This window comes from Diaporthe batatas (assembly GCF_019321695.1).
Source record: "Diaporthe batatas strain CRI 302-4 chromosome Unknown Contig00008, whole genome shotgun sequence".
In the NCBI taxonomy this organism is placed as follows: domain Eukaryota; kingdom Fungi; phylum Ascomycota; class Sordariomycetes; order Diaporthales; family Diaporthaceae; genus Diaporthe; species Diaporthe batatas.
The window spans coordinates 2,098,731-2,114,586 of record NW_025408555.1 but is presented as its reverse complement, the minus strand read 5'-3'; the positions used below and the strand labels follow the sequence as shown (position 1 = coordinate 2,114,586).

Here is a 15,856-nt window from a genome sequence, read left to right as displayed (position 1 = left end):
CCGTTGTCGTTCTGTGGGATAGTCAGTGTCCTGCAAGCTTCCCGCCTGTGATTCAATTAAAGTTACTTACGCAAAGCCAGGGGTGAACCTGGGCGAGTCCTTGTCTGGCCACAAGAACGATCCGTAGATGGACGAACCATTACCGAGGGCATTGATCAGGGCAATCGCAACCGCCCGCTTCTCGGACGGATGAGAAAGCACGTGGGAAATCCACGTCTTAGTCAGTGGAGAACAGCCGTAGATAGTGCCAAATGCAAATATCCCCAGCACATATCGGACCATCCCATCGGTGGATGCCGTGGTGGCGACGAAGAAAACAAAACCTGAGCCCGACATGACGGTGAGCACTGGCCATATCATCTGGAGGTAGTCCGCCGTGAAACACCCAACCAGGATACAGACCACGGCAAAGGCGTATCCGGGGATGGTCATATCTGGCACGTTATCAGTGAGTGAAATTCCGATCATTTGGAATGTGGGTGGCGCGCACATTGAGCATAGTGGCCTTTCCAGCCAAACGTCTCCACCAACGAAGGGATGAAGTACTGGATGGTCTGGCTGCCAGTTCCCATCACAAACAGGAAGCAGAGACACCATGTTCGCCAGTCCTTGACAGTCATCTTCAACGCAGTCCACTCGCCAACTCTCTGCTGTGCGCCTTGGGCAAGACCCATGCCATCAATGGCGAGGCGATTGCAAGCCAAGATGCGCTCTTCCTGGGTGAGGAACTTGCTATTTATCGAAGTTGGGTAGTCCGGCATGACGAACATTACAATCACGCCGAGGACACATGAAGCAACGCCCTCGATTATCTGTTGGACGGTTCAGGTTAGCCATCATGAACCTACCAAACTTTCAAAAACTATATAATAACTCACAAACAGCCATCTCCAACCTGCTATACCTCCAGCACCGTCCATAAACTCCGTGATCACACCGGCCAGCAATCCGGAGACCGCACCAGCAACGGCAACAGAGGTATACAGCCAGGCGTAACGTGATGCAAGCTCATACTTCCTATACCAAGAGGAAAGATAGAATGCGCACCCAGGAGCGAAGCCGGACTCAAAGAAGCCGATCAGAAACCTCAGGCAGACAATCTGGTGCCAGTTCTGACATGCCCCTTGACAGGCTGCCGCTATGCCCCATAGTATGGCGAGGGTTGGAAGGTAGATACTGGGCCGCACTCGGCCCAGGATCATGTTCGAGGGCACCTCGCAGACGATATAAGATGTGAAGAAGACCAGCACGATGATGGAGTATTGCGTCGAGGTCAGCTTAAAGTCATCCTCGAGCCCGCCCGTCTTGGCGTTCCCTATGTTGGCGCGGTCGACATTGGACAGTAGGTAGAGGGCCCAACAGCTAGGCTAGGCACAGCAACGGTCTCGAGGTTAGCCCTGGTGTTTGGACCACGCGTGAGCACGTCCATGTAGACTCACCACCAGCCGCCAGTCGAGCTTACGGACTAGCTTCTTGTTCTCTGGCGACTTTGGATCAAACTCTAACCCGAGTCGTTGTGCCTCCTGCTGATCCAGCTGCTGCTTGGTGTTATCAGCCCACTCAATTGTTTCCGTGTTGTCCTTCTGGATGGAAAATTGCGTTGATGTCGCCATAATTGTGACTAGACCTAGGCCACAATGCTCTATCGCGTCATGTGGGCGTCTTAAACGAAGCCTTGCTCATCAGAGGCTCGTCGTGGTGATGAGCTACTAATACTCAAAATTTGGTGTTGGTACCAAACGCCACCAAGACTGATTTAAGCTCTCGCCTACTCGGTGATCGTCCGACGCCAATTCGCTGCACCTTTTCGTCGCCATATCGCGGCTTACTTCTCCACCGATGCTCTCCAGGATTCTCCATGCACAGGTGGGGAACCTAGCAGGCAGGCGAGGAAGCATTCCGATTGGCATCGTCTCACGGCGGCAATTCAACGACGTCGCACAGGTCGGGGCACGTCGGCAAAACACCGGGACCAGTCCTCAAAAGCCGGGGAATGTCCAGAGCATTCGATCACGGGCCGAGGCCAATGCGGAGCAGACTGGACAGAACCGAGAAATAAGAAGCCTTTGCTAGTGAAGTGTCCTTCTGGAACAACGTTGGATTATGCACAGACAGTTTCATTGGCGCTCTCCCTCACAAAGCAATAAACTTTGACAACGTCTAGAAAATGGCCGACACTTCTCGCACACAAAGCAGGAGACCCCGTATAGCAGTAACCTTAGGTGACCCAGCAGGAATAGGGCCAGAAGTTGTCGCCAAACTTCTAAGCAATCCCAAGAACACACAAAATGCCGACATTTTTCTTCTCGCCGACCAGGCCGAACTCGACGCCGCTGTACAGGCTGCCGGGGGCGTCAAGGTACCAATATCTCCCACGGCAGGTCCGCATGGGGTACAGCTCCTAGACGACAACAGCGCATCATCCTTCGGCACCATACCCTCGCAGCACGCTAGCAAGGCAGCCGGCCAAAGAACAATACACCAACTCAGACGTGCCGTGGAGCTGGCTCAGAATGGAAAAGTCGACGCCATCGTGTTCGCTCCTTTGAACAAGGCTTCACTCAAGGCAGCCGGTATGCACGAGGAGGATGAGCTCCGCTGGTTCGCAAAACAACTGTCGTTCACTGGAACCACCAGGGAAATCAATATCTGTGGAGATCTCTGGACAGCTCGCGTCACCAGCCATGTGGGGATCGAAAAGGTAGCTGGTCTGGTCACCCGGGAGTCGACTTCGAAAGCCATAGAGCTACTCCACAGACTGCGGTGAGTCTTCCTGTCGCAACGGAACACAGCCAAAACAATATCTGTGTCTTGGCTGACTTTCCCCTTGAAGATGGGAATCCGGCATCGAGACTCCCCGCCTCGCAGTCTGCGCACTCAACCCACACAACGGCGAGTGCGGCAACTTCGGTCGCCAAGAGATTGACCACATAAAACCGGCAGTGGAAGCCGCCAAAGAGCAAGGGATCGTAGTTGACGGGCCGTTCCCCTGCGATACTATCTTTCTGAAGCGAGACAATTATGACGGCATCGTGACCATGTATCACGACCAGGGACAGATAGCAATGAAGCTGCTCGGCTTTGACGGCGGCGTCACCGTCCAAGGTGGGCTGCCGGTGGTGATCGCCACGCCCGCGCACGGCACGGCATTTGATATTGTGGGAAAGAATATCGCGAGTCCCATCAGCACGCAGAACGCGTTTGATATTGCTATTACCATGGCATCGAGAAGGACACAGCGTGGGCTGGACGCTGGAGGGACGCAGGTCTCTGTTGTGTCCTCGGAAGAGCATCATCTGGGAGAGCCGGGAGGTGTTAGTAAGAAAGGGGTCAGGAATGTCTATGTTCAGGATCACATACCTGCGTTTGGATAAATCCTCCACATTTTTATTCTTCTCCTCTTAGAGATTCGATGCGACATAGCGAAGTGCATGGTTGATTACCAATTTCTTCTTTTCGGGGGGGTCATTCTTATTGCCCTGAACTAAGTTATCAAGAGATTTCTCATGTTTGAGCCACTTGAGGTGCTCTCATTTCGCCGGTAACTCTCGTTCAGTATGATCGCCACGCGGAAAATGAACACGTGAAAGCCGGAGCGCCGCAATGCTCGCCTTCGCATCACGCAACATGTATACCGACTTGTCCTAGCTACTGGGCCATAGTCTTATTTGGTCCGAGGATAACTGGCTACTATGCAATATTTGCTTCTCGTACAAATAAACCACTAGAAACAGTGGCCGAGCATTTAGTTGTACGCTGTATCAAATATTGAGGGGGGGTGGGCGCGCGGGGGTTTGGACTCTTCATTTTCTTTTTCCTGCTCCGTTTGGCCCCCACGGATCCAGAGATTTCCAGGAACCTAGAAGGGATTTGTATCACGTGTTGCAGATCTGAAGGCGTTACATCAGAAACACCGGTTGAGCCTCGATTTGCATGCTGCGTCCTCAAGGGGCGAGGGGGCCTCCGACAATTTCGGCCCCGTCAGGCCCCCGATGGATTCGACAGGGATTTATGCAAGTTCATCCAGATGTGTCGGAATTCAATCTCGTGGCTGAGTCTCACTGCATATTCGTAATCCCTTCGGAAAGAAGTTGCCGCGTCGAAAGAGAAAAGCACATTTTGATTCGTCAAGCGCTTGTACCACTTGGGATCAGCGCTTGTCATACACCTGCAAAGACGGCCCAGATGCTTGGCTTCATCTTCGAAATGCGATGTGCCTAGGCAAAGATTTCTCCCTTTTTAATGCCGTCTTCCCCCGTGAGCGTGTCTCTCGGACAGACGGTTGTGTCCTCTGTTTCCTCCTGCACTGAGCCATTGTTGCTCGGTCCCATCTTTTCAAAACATGGCGGAGTCAACGGTGCTCGACGCGATGGCCTACAGACCGCCCGAATTCAGCACAGGGACTTTGACGTCCTGGATTCCACTCATAACCCCGTACAGTATGTATGCAACGGACTGTACTTCGGCGTTCTGGCGCTGGAGGCCTGAAGGAACACCGGTTGCCTGGGACCCTGGTTACGGTATCAGTGTCGACCCGAACCTTCGCTGTGTGCCTGAGGCCGTTACCACGTGGTGGGATCAAAACTGGCTGGGTTCAAATTCTGAGACGGTTGTGTCTATCGGGCCGCTTACTTGTCCTGATCCCTTCACAACGGCCGCTACCATCTCAGAAGACGCCTCTCGCACAAGAGTTGCTTGTTGTCCATCGTATGTCAGAATCTCTCTTCATAATATGCTGCCGTGCTGATATCTGTTTCAGAGAATTCACGTTTTCTTCGTGGAGGCAAGCCGGAACTATTGGAGAATGCTTCAGCCGGGTCGACCCGGGGGTCGTCATAACGTTCCAAACCAGAAATAGTAACAAGGAATGGAGTCCCACCACAACGACGTTTAACTCGTCCGCCAGGGTGTTGGCCGTCCAAATCAATGGCTGGATTTTCGCCGAGGAGACGGGCACGCCTTCATCATCTACGGCATCTACGCCTTCATCATCTACAGCGTCCGGCACATCATCGTGTTCTTCACATAACGGAGCACTGTACAATAGTAACATGATTGGCATCGGCGTCGGTGTGGGTATGGGGGTCGCTGGCCTCATGGCCTTGGCTGCCGGGGTTTTCATGATGCGCCGGTCAAGAAAAGTCCAACGACCGACCCGAGCTTCTATGGAGCAGCACATGCAGGCAGATCCACCGATGCAAGAAACATACGCGCTGCCTTCCGGGCACATAAGAACAGAGCTACATGGTGGCCATGGCATGGCAGTTGAGAATAGGTATAAAGCTCAACCAAGCGAGCTTCCTGATCATTACTGACAGGAACAAGATCCTTTAATGTAATTAAAATATACTATTTATATACTAGGTAACCACATGACTTTGACTTTCTATCCATAGTTTATATATGAGTGTTATCAAGTTAAGGTCCTAATCAAGGCTTTTTCTATACCACATATGTTTTAACAGAGAAAATTTCAAATCATGTTAATCTCTATTATGTTACTACTTTATTACTAGTCTTCGTGTGTTTGGCCGAGACGGGCAGGCTTCAAGCCTCGTGATCAATAGAGATTACGAGAGCGCAACCTGGTGAAGTGGAGGGTGACTTTATTCGTCCGTGACGCCGTTGGACACGGCTTTTGCGGAGTGGGACAGGATACTCCCTCCATAGCAGACGGCTTGACGGTATCTGTGGGTGGTGCAGCCCCGGTGAACAGGGCGACAGCCGGGCTCGATCTCCACAAGTCAGTCTTCGGCTTTCTCAGGATCGCCAACGAGGACATGACGAGCATGGGTTGAGAATGCGCAGTTGAAACGCATTCTGATCAAGGCGCGAGCCACGTTCGTTTTCGCATTCTGTGTCGGTTGTTGAACACCTTTTAGAATCAGTGTCGTACATCCGTTGGCAAACAACCTTGAAACGCCAAGGCGTGCATGCAATAAGAGGCACATCGATCATGTTGCTCGGTGAATAAGCCGAAGTCGGATAATGCGGATCCTAGAAAATATCGGTTCTCCAAGGAGAAAAGCGTCAACCCAGAGCCTAAGAAGCTGGGGTTGGGTAAGCACATGACGGAAACCGCAGTGAATTATTGGTGCATCGAATTACCGAGCGAATCGATGTCATCAATTTGACCCAATTGAATGTTTTTGAACTTGATCACATTGGAGGCTCCATTGGACATCTCTGGATTAATCTCCTCAGATATCTTGCTCTGCCCTATTACTAGCGAAAAGAGGTTGCTAGTATGCTTGGTGTCCCATCACACAACAGAAAACTTTATTGCGCTTCCAGTAAGAAGTCAGTCCGCCCAGCTCGTTTCGGCCGCTCACCCAGCACAAGGAACTGGCCGTAACCGCCACCAAAAGACGTGTATAGCCTACAACTAGTAGCTAGCAATTTTATCATCACATATTTGTACTTGATAAAACTCTAGTCAATTGCTTCCATATATAAGTTTTAAACTCAGCACCGCGGCGCAATCAGTCTCATGCTAAGCTACCGTCCACATTGGTTGTTGAGATTCGCAATCTGTTGGCACTTGAGGATGGCGCGGAGATATTCATTTTCGACATGATGCAGAGCCCTTCGATTTCTATTCTGGGATCAATGGTCGCTGCCAAGAGCACTCCCCTTGGCCATTTTATACTCCCAGGAAATGAAGGTATATAAGGTTAGTCAGGTAGCCAAAGCTAGTGTTTTACGTACAATCCATTCACATTTGTACCTAGGTCGTTACAGGTTGATCTGCAAGGTAGGTAGTTAACCTTGGAACTCGAGATAGCAGGACGTATTCCCTCAAAGTGCAGGGATTCGGTTCTGTTACGGTTGGGTTACTATCTCAATTCCACTCGCAAGAGCTAACTTACGGCGGGAAAATTATCCGTGTCAGAAGACAAAATGGATTGTAGAAATTAGTACTCGAGCAGAATAGTTCAGTCCATTATTTTGGCATAAGGTGTGCAGGCCATATACGCCTGCAATCGTTTATCTACAGGTAACGCAAGGGGGTCATTGCTTATGCACGTGAACCTCAAACCTCGGACTTTGCTTTGAAGGTGTACTTTTTGAGTTGGGTATATTGCGTCTTCGTTTCCTGCTCCAGTTTCACAAGTGCGTACACATCCGGGTTGTTCTAGTGGCTTGCTGTTGGCTCGTTGTTGGCTTCCTGTTGGCCTTTTCGGCTCGTTGGTAAGCATCGTTGTCTTAAGTACAAGGTACAGTCGCAAGAAAGCCCAGCCAGTCAAGTACTCAGTCAGTTTGTGAGCGGGCCGATGCATATGGTCTTGCTGACATGCTTTTGGTTGATTTACTGATTGATAGCTGCTCCTTTTCCTGGCCTCTCTGTTCAACTGTAATATCCCCACTCCACTCTTGACCAGGCACCCCAAATCCTCCCAAAACTGCCATCGGGGAAACGCGTCGTCAGACCAACAATCTACCCAGAATGGTTTCACTCGAGTTGATGCGTGCTTCCAACTCCTTGGTCGCCACCAGCCTCTCTGCAGGGCTCGTCGCTGTCTTCGTGGGTGCAACAAGCGGAATCGGCGAGACCACAGTCAAACAATTTGCCAAACAGGCAAAACAGCCACAAATCTTCGTCCTTGGTCGCAGGGAACATGAAGGGAAGCGCATCCAAGCAGAAGTCGAAAGTCTCAATCCCAGTGGCGAATACCACTTTGTCCAAGCCGACGTCAGTCTTCTTAAGAATGTTGACCACGCCTGCCGTCAACTACGGGCCCGGGAGCCCGCCATCAACCTGCTGTTCCTCACTTGTGGATCACTGATCACGAAGACACGTATGCTTAAACTCAAATCCTTTCCTTCATCTAAGTACAAGTGTCTCATCGCTCTGTAATACTAGAAATCGATGAAGGTCTTCATTATCCTATGGCTCTCATGTACTATGCTCGCACGCGGTTCATCGTCAACCTCCTGCCTCAACTGAAGCAAGCACAATCCTTGCGCCGTGTCGTCACCGTGGCTGCCGATAGCAAAGAGGGTGACATTATCACGACGGATTGGCAGGCCAACAATGTGGGCCTCTTGTCATTCAGGCCCCACGCCACATCCATGATCACGTTGACGCTCCTGGCCATCGCAAGACAGGCCCCGAGTGTTTCTTTTGTACATGAACACCCCGGTTTTGTCAACACCGGCATGTCACGAGAGCTCCCTGGGATCATCCCTGCCATCTCGAAAGTCGTCTGGGCGCCCGTGATGGCTATGCTCAAAATTCCCATTGACAAGGCTGGCGAGCGCCACCTTTACCTCGCCACCAGCGCCCGTTTCCCGCCCCGCGACCTTTGCGACGACGGAATGAGCACCTCTGATGACAGCGGGGAGATCCTTCCTCTCGGAAAGGGTGTTCGCACTGCCGTCGGGGCATCTGGATCACCTAGTGGTGGCGTGTACTCTGTGGACTGCGAGGCCGAGGGAACTAGCGAGAGGGTTCAGAGAGTTCTAGAAGGTCTGGAGAAGGACGGGACGGCAGACAAGGTCTGGAAACACGTCCAGAGAGTTCATACGGATCACGGGAAACACAGCTGTTTGAGGGTCCGATGTTGATCGAATCCGTGACGGGTGTTGAGGATGTCCTCTCTCTTCTGCGCCACTCGTGCCAGAGTAACGTGTTTCCGTGCGTTCATAGCGAATAGTTCATCTATTATTTGGGCGTCTCAAACTTCTGTTATAGATAGTCAATTTAACAAACTCAAGCGGATTACTCACTATATTGTAATCACCTTTGTATTATAAGATTTTAAGATTTTCATAGTATTCATTATTGTTTATCCTAGTAGTAAATCTTGTATTATGAAAACATAAGATACTATATACTCTGCCTTGCTATATAGACTACCCTAGGTATCATAGTCTACCCCAGGATACCTAGGTGGTCTTGAAATGGCATATTGAAGTCTTTCGCAGATAGGGACGCCGTAGTCATGCCATGCGGCTGAAACGCAACCTGTTGCTGATGAGACCTGGCTTCCCGAGACAACAGTAGTTTAGCGGTAAGGTCTCACGAGCGCGCCCCCCTCCGACCCTCAGGACTGGCTACAATGCTATTATTCGCCGCCGTGGTGGCAAATGAAATCTGAAAGTAGATGAATCCAATCTGTCTGGTAATTTGCTACTAGTGAAGAGTGGTCTAGGCTGTACTACGATACGTATTTCCCGTGCCACCATTGTCTCTTAGACATGGCTCCCTGCTGTGCTAGCTATTGGGCCTAGAAAGCTCGAATCTGCAAGCCTTGCGTGACCACTCGTCAGCTTCGATCAGGCAATCGCGCCATACCCTGCTCCCTAATGCCCAAACCAGCCAAGGCGCGTCCTCCAGCTGGGCGATAGAACACGACTTGTCTGGATCTGGAATCTTGCAGTGCGGCTGAGGCTTGGCATTCTCGTACCATTAATACGCCGAGTCCGACGACGGTCAACAGAGTTGTAAAAGCCACCCCCAGTCCCTTGCCCACATTATTATTCACTTGGCGATTCAAATGTCGAAACAACTTTTCTGATGGTTTGCAGTGATGCCAAAGTTCCTCGATACCCTCGTTGATCTGGCCAAGGGGGCAGGTGTGGCAGCCGACACCGCGGTCTGGCTAGGCCGATATGCCAAACGACAGTACAACAGCGGCAAGAATGGAGTATGTCTACTTTGCAATAACCTGCAGCCTGAGGGCCACGAGAATACCTTCATTTGGACACCATCCGGGGCCCAGCGAAATACGAGGCCCGGTCAAAATGCCCAGGCCGGGAGTGTGCTTGCTCTTTCGCTGGAGGAACTGTCGAGCAAAGAGCTTTTGAAAAGCCGTGAGATCAATAAGGCAACAGGCATCCAGTTCATGGATTGCAAGTACTGCCGACTTCTGTGCGAGATCTTCGACGCGTTCTACATCGACGAGTGGATGAGCTGGGTCACGGAGACCAAGAATGCAATGCCGGTCTCATTTGGTCTGATGATCAGACAAGGCGCGCCGCTGATCGTGACGACGACGGGATTCATACACGACAAGTATTGGAAAGACGCTCGCTCGGACATCGAAATCTACCTCGACGCGGGTGCCATTCCCAGCGCATTCCCATCAGCCCTGCCGCCTTCGATACCCGGTCTGCCCGCCCTGGGCGCGGCAAATGTAAGACAAACAGACACACGGTCCGAGGCTTGCTTGAAGTTCATCAAAGAAAGCGTGCTGGAGTGTTATACACACCACGGGGCGTGCAGAAACTCGTCTAAATCGTTCGTGCCCACGCGCCTCTTGTACGTCGGCGGGGGCAACGCGGCCATCAGGCTCTGCGAGACGACGACATGGCAGGAGCAGCCTCCCTACGTTGCTTTGAGCCACTGCTGGGGCGGGAGTAAGCCATTGTCCCTGATCAAGGCACGGCTGCCAGAGTTCAAGCAGCACATCAACCTTGCCGACCTCCCAAACACCTTCAAGGACGCCATCACCGTGACGCAGCAACTGCAGCTTCCGTATGTGTGGATCGACTCGCTCTGCATCATCCAAGATGACACTACAGACTGGGAACAGGAGGCAGCCAGGATGGCAGACGTCTATAGCAAAGCATTCGTCGTCGTCACGGGTTCCTCATCGCCCAACCCAGAGACGCCATTTCTCGGGCCCAGAGAAGACGAGTGGCTGACCAAGTCATTCAACTTCGCCGTCGCCCCAGGGTACAACATCCCCGTTCGAGCCCGGAAGCGAGCCGTCCTAGCCGCACCGCTCGACCAAGGCCTCCTCGAGCCCCCCTTCACCTCATCCTGGGGAACCCTCAAGCGCGTCGGCCCGCTATACAACCGTGGGTGGTGTTTCCAAGAAGCCTACCTTGCGACCCGAAACCTGCACTTCACCCCAGGCTCCCTGATCTTCGAGTGCAAGACCCACCGCCGCGGCGAGGACCAGCTCCCACCATACCCGTCCACAGCCCCAGGGACGCTGGGCCGCTCCGACCCAGCGGACGAGTGGCGCATGCTCGTCAAGTCGTTCACCTCGCGCCAGCTCACCTTCGGCGGGGACAAGCTACCAGCCATTGGCGGCGCGGCAGTGACGATGCCGCAGGCGCACGGCGGTGGTCGGTACCTCGCCGGTCTGTGGGCGGATACCCTGCTTCTCGACCTGATGTGGCAGGTGATGCCGTGGATGGTGCTGTCCGGCCAGGAAAGCGAGTCACTGGCCTACGACGACGCGGCCGGGGGCCCGCCGACGTGGTCGTGGGCCTCGATGAAGTGGGGCGTGGTATGGTCGCCGCTCAAGCACCCGCAGCCCGTTGCGCGGGTCCTGGAGGCGAGGGCCACGGTCGAGGGCGCAAATCCATACGGCAAGGTATCGGGGGGCGTGATCAAGCTCCAGGGGCGGTTGAGGCGGTGCCGGCTGAAGTTTGACTATAGGATGCGACATGATGCTTATTACATACTGGATGATGGGACGACGAGCAAGATGCAGCATTATCGGACTGATGGCCCTCTGTCGCGCGAGGCTGTGGCGGGCCCATATGGCGTCAACGCTCGGAGGGCTCGGGATGGTCCTTATGGCTTGGATACCGACAAGGACACCGTGGATGCGGCTGTGTTTTTCCTTGCCTGTTGCCCTTTCGTCGGTCATATTGGCAGACAGTATGTCGGGCTTGTGTTAGGGACATCTCCGCGCGCGGCTGGATGTATGGAACGGGTTGGTGCGATTTTCAACCTGCCTAAAAGTTGGTATGACTCTGGCGAAGAGGCTGTGGTCACTATCGTATGAAAGACGTCATTATATATACGGAAGACTTAGACTCTGATATTTTACTTCTACTTCATGCAATCATGGAGAGATGATAGTGGCCCACCATAGTTAACGAACTCCTCATGGGGGGACTCTCACGTCATCTGTCATCTAATGCCCATTTGGATGCTTGCCCAGGTGTTGAGATTTTGTTCAATTGGTGGTAGTAAGTCAAAATCAATGTTGTATCGATACATGATACTATTGAAATACATGGAGACTCACAATGAAAGCCCTGGAGAGCAACATTGAAGCATGTCCAATAAGGAAAGGGCAAGGTTGCCAAGGTGGTCGATTGCTCCACGGCGAAAGCTTGCAGAGATATTGTATGACTTGAGGATTTAGGCTGTCAAAATTAGGGTATCATTGGGTATTGAATTCGTAAACTGCCCAGTATACTGAGTCTGGTATCATTTAAAGCAGGAGAAAGCCCAACGGAAAAACCTTAACGCCTTTGCTCTCACGCTACGAGGACCCCGACTAACGCGATCTTCTTCAGATGGTGACCTCCCGGGAGACCTCTTTACACTCCACGTACTGCTTCCACCCCCCTGCTCGCTATTCCTTGAGTTGTCCCCGGGTTTACAACTCCCAGATGACGGTGACTGTCCCGTCTTTCCACCAGGAACACCAAGCAGGTCGCCATAACCCGGTGCCGTATTTAAAGTCTTCGACGGAAGATCTTGGTTGATAGGCGACTGAATATCTTGTTCAGCGGGCATGATCTTCTTGTCATTAGAATTCCAAGTATTTCTCAAAATGCGTGATGGTCTACTTACGGGTAAGGGGTCTTCAGGCCGTGGTGCTTTGCGCTCACTGGCTGCACGTTCTTGTGGCTCGTTGACGTCTTGCCCCATTTGGCCCTTCTCACTGGAAGAAGGTTGACACAAGAGATGTACCTGTGACATTCCTGACTGGCCGACTGGGAGAGATGATGCTGGTGGAGGGCCTCCTATAGGGTGTTGGGGATGACTGGATCTTCTTTCCACTTTGATTTGCACCTGGCCACTCTCTCCGTCTCTCGAATCTGTCATGATTTTGATTATATGCTTCGAGATGTCGATCTCGGTAACCAGCGACATGTCTGTCTGTGCGCGGGCGGGAGCCTGCTTGAGCCTTTCAACACAATAGTCGTCGTCTGCTCTGCATTGTCTGTCCAGCTCCTCAAACTTCTTGTAGATTGTGTCGCAGTTGGCTCGGTTCTGCGGATTCATCCGCAACAGGTTGCCTTTGATGAATACCAGCAGGTCTGAGATATAATCCGAGCAGTCATGGTGCTGGAGCAGCTCATCTATCTCCTTTTGTGCCCGTGTCAGTGACCCAATATGAGAAAGGAAAATTGAGCCTTGTGAGCACTTACTTGGATAACACTGCTCTTATGCATAGCTCCAATGTTGCGGCTCTCATCCATTCGCACGGTGACATGCTTGAAGAAGCTGTCTACCTTAAAGTCGCCACGGAAATTGTACACCGGCTCCTCTTGCTCTTTCAATCGTTTCTCGTGGAAGCTCTTGACCCCATCAAACCCATGTACATACCAGGTGACAAATTCCAGCAAGACACAAGCCAGGGAGAATATATCGTAGTTCGGCATTGAGACCTTCTTCACCCTCAGCTCTGGTGCACTGTATGATGGCGTATGCAGGACACCCATCGCATCGACTTCCATAGAAGTTGTGGAGTGGAACTCCGCTTCGCCGAGGTCCGATATTTTGAGCTGAACGCGGCATGCTTCATTGGCCGCAGTACCATCGCTGCTACCAGTCTTGAAGTATAGTATATTCTCCGGCTTGATGTCTCCATGTTTGCCGTGATTCTTCTGATGAGGAGCCAAGTGAAGAGTCGAGTGAGAATCGCCGCGGTGGATGTCTCTTAGAGCTCTAGTCAGCCCGAGGCATTGTTCAGAGAGCCACCTGGCTGTCGAAGGCTGCTTCAAATGTGCAAGTGGGGTAGGGTGACGACTCCAGAAGTCGTAGAGATTGCCATCTGCCCATGGAAACAGGAAGTAGTAATGCCCTCGCCATTGAAAAGTACACAGCAACTTGATGATGAAATCGTGGTCGCGGCTGGCGAACCGTCTAAGATTCCTGGCTTCCTTGATGAACTTTTCTGCCTCTTCGGTGAATGGTTTACCGACTCGGTGCTTCAGTTGTTTGACTGCAAGTGACATATCAGGCTATTGTAAATATGATTAGCAAAATTCACTGCAGAGAAGCAGTCAAAGTGTTCCACTCACACAAGCCTCCTGACATATGATGTGGGCGGGGTGGATCTTGACCTTCCAAACGTCCGAGCGTCCCTCACCGCGCGAACCATTCTCGCCGTTCTCAATGTATGGAAGGACCGTCTGTCCGTGCAGGTTGTAGTGCGACACTGGAGCCCCAGGCTGGGTGTCGAAGTCGAAGATCGGTACACAGACAGCATGTTGCTTTTCCACAAAACTCTCAGTGTCCGCGGCCGCCCACCGTTTGAATATGTTAATCTCTCTGCGACCACGACCCATTATTTGGGGATTCCGTATGTACTGGTCCCTGTTCGTCGAAGTTCCGTCGGTGACTGGTCTTTCAATGGGTAGATCCAGGTCGTATGTCTCATCGTCGATGAAGTCCCGAATAGCTTCAGGTTTTCCCATGAGGGTCAGAATAACGAAGATTTTGAAAGCCCGAGTCTTGTGGTTGGAAACGATTCTGGGAACGAAGATATGGTCCAGTATTTCCTCCACATCAGGACGATTCCCGAGCTCTTGTCGTGCCGTAGTCCTTGTCACAACTTCCTCCAGATCGCTGATAGGGTAGAAAGTCCTTCGCTCCGCACTGACAGCATCTTTACCCTTCTGCCGAATGAGGTCTGATAACTCATTGGATTGTAGGGAGATCGATTCGCCTGCAGTGGACCTAGCGTCGCAATCTTCTTGGGCCCTCCCATCCGAGGGCGCAGAAAAGCTTGCCCCAAGTTGGTCGAGAGCACCATTTCCGATTGGTGAAAGTGATTGTCGAGGTGAGAGCTTCGGCTGCCCTAAGTACTTGTTGTCACCATAGTCGCCAACCTGGCTGGTCGCCTCCTGAAGTGGAGGCGGGCTCAAACTTGAAGTATCTGGCAGTGCCACACGTCGCCCGTTGGCTGAGGCATCAACGGGGTTCCATGGTTCCTCTCGGCTTCTCCTCGGGGGCTCTAAATCAGACTAATTTTATGTCAGTGCCTGTGTCTAGATCTGCAGGATACACAAGGCCCGTCAAGCAGACGTTGGGGCGCAAGGGGTCCCACTGACTGTGTCCACTGTGATAGATGGCTGAACATGCATCGCGTATCAATCGGTGGCGGCGGGCGTATTCACGCGGAGCTACCTGCACATTACAGGCAAAAAATGCCGAAGGCAAAAAGAAGAGCGATGCCGACTGTTTAAGGCTGTTTAAGAAGTGATCATGTATCAACAGTTGGGATGGCGCTAGGGATCAATGTGTGTAAAAACAACGCACCACGCTTGTGCGCGATACTCTACCTCGACAAGATGCAGGGACTGAATAAAGCAATAACAGAGGCGATCCTTGGGATCAAGTCCTGACCATCCTACTTACCCGCTACTGCTACTGACCGCTACACTCGGCATTGCACAATGTCGGACACAGAAACGGGCGCAGCCCAAGAGCAGTTTTTCAACCGCACCCGCAGCCGTTTCCCTGGCCCAGGCTCGGATTCAGTTTCTGCCTTAGAGAAATTAAAAGAGAAGAAATGGTAAGCGAAAGTACGCCAGAGCCTGCAGGCTGCTGCCGCTTGCTTACAAACCGCCGTGAGCAGGATCGCAGGTCCGGGTGTAGAGACCAGTCATTTCAGCACTTTCGCCCCCATTCTTCTGACCCCAAATCGCTGATCACACCATTCTCGCTCAAAGGGGATTTTTTGAGCCTCTTTCAGGTTGCACTGAAGAAGTGGACCCCACTTCTTCACCGAAAAGTGAGAAGGCTCTCGGTGGCTGTTGTCCCAAGGCACAACGCGAAGGTGGGGGCGTGTTCAGCCCATGCACCCGACCTGCAGAGTGAGTGCATGTCGAGGCGGAATACGAAGTAGGCTGGTGTGACAGCCATAATGCA

At 52.2% G+C, this 15,856-nt stretch overlaps 6 protein-coding genes across 6 annotated transcripts; 4 read left to right on the top strand and 2 right to left on the bottom strand.

Moving 5' to 3' along the window:
• Positions 1-66: 66 nt before the first annotated feature.
• On the bottom strand, positions 67-1,613 carry KVR01_007491 (uncharacterized protein; the record flags this gene model as incomplete). The annotated part of the gene is made up of 4 exons (XM_044783248.1): positions 67-434; positions 491-812; positions 879-1,367; positions 1,440-1,613. The coding sequence occupies 4 exons, from the start codon at positions 1,611-1,613 to the stop codon at positions 67-69; spliced, it is 1,353 nt and encodes a 450-aa protein (XP_044643744.1).
• Positions 1,614-2,167: 554 nt separating this feature from the next.
• Positions 2,168-3,374, top strand: KVR01_007102 (uncharacterized protein; the record flags this gene model as incomplete). Its single annotated transcript, XM_044788294.1, has 2 exons — positions 2,168-2,763; positions 2,834-3,374. 2 exons carry the CDS (start codon positions 2,168-2,170, stop codon positions 3,372-3,374), a joined length of 1,137 nt encoding a protein of 378 aa, XP_044643355.1.
• An 883-nt stretch (positions 3,375-4,257) lies between these two features.
• KVR01_007345 (uncharacterized protein) lies at positions 4,258-5,372 on the top strand. The gene is made up of 2 exons (XM_044787874.1): positions 4,258-4,707; positions 4,760-5,372. The coding sequence occupies exons 1-2, from the start codon at positions 4,343-4,345 to the stop codon at positions 5,313-5,315; spliced, it is 921 nt and encodes a 306-aa protein (XP_044643598.1). The 5' UTR covers positions 4,258-4,342; the 3' UTR covers positions 5,316-5,372.
• Positions 5,373-7,447: 2,075 nt separating this feature from the next.
• On the top strand, positions 7,448-8,568 carry KVR01_007471 (uncharacterized protein; the record flags this gene model as incomplete). Its single annotated transcript, XM_044791906.1, has 2 exons — positions 7,448-7,799; positions 7,865-8,568. 2 exons carry the CDS (start codon positions 7,448-7,450, stop codon positions 8,566-8,568), a joined length of 1,056 nt encoding a protein of 351 aa, XP_044643724.1.
• An 893-nt stretch (positions 8,569-9,461) lies between these two features.
• KVR01_007439 (uncharacterized protein) lies at positions 9,462-12,079 on the top strand. Its single transcript, XM_044782685.1, has one exon. It carries the CDS (start codon positions 9,534-9,536, stop codon positions 11,745-11,747), a length of 2,214 nt encoding a protein of 737 aa, XP_044643692.1. The 5' UTR covers positions 9,462-9,533; the 3' UTR covers positions 11,748-12,079.
• Positions 12,080-12,097: 18 nt separating this feature from the next.
• Positions 12,098-15,650, bottom strand: KVR01_007656 (uncharacterized protein). Its single transcript, XM_044789389.1, has 5 exons — positions 15,037-15,650; positions 14,005-14,949; positions 13,129-13,944; positions 12,548-13,066; positions 12,098-12,493 (listed from the first exon to the last, which is right to left on the bottom strand). Exons 1-5 carry the CDS (start codon positions 15,067-15,069, stop codon positions 12,179-12,181), a joined length of 2,628 nt encoding a protein of 875 aa, XP_044643909.1. The 5' UTR covers positions 15,070-15,650; the 3' UTR covers positions 12,098-12,178.
• Between the last annotated feature and the right edge of the window lie 206 nt (positions 15,651-15,856).

Coding starts and splice junctions, on each gene's coding strand:
- KVR01_007656 (XM_044789389.1), bottom strand. CDS start 15,069: ATGCATGTTCAGCCATCTATCACAGTGGACACA. Junction 13,067..13,128: donor ATAAGAGCAGTGTTATCCAA/GTAAGTGCTCAC, acceptor CGGGCACAAAAG/GAGATAGATGAGCTGCTCCA. Junction 12,494..12,547: donor GGCCTGAAGACCCCTTACCC/GTAAGTAGACCA, acceptor AATGACAAGAAG/ATCATGCCCGCTGAACAAGA.
- KVR01_007439 (XM_044782685.1), top strand. CDS start 9,534: ATGCCAAAGTTCCTCGATACCCTCGTTGATCTGGCCAAGGGGGCAGGT.
- KVR01_007345 (XM_044787874.1), top strand. CDS start 4,343: ATGGCGGAGTCAACGGTGCTCGACGCGATGGCCTACAGACCGCCCGAA. Junction 4,708..4,759: donor AGAGTTGCTTGTTGTCCATC/GTATGTCAGAAT, acceptor TATCTGTTTCAG/AGAATTCACGTTTTCTTCGT.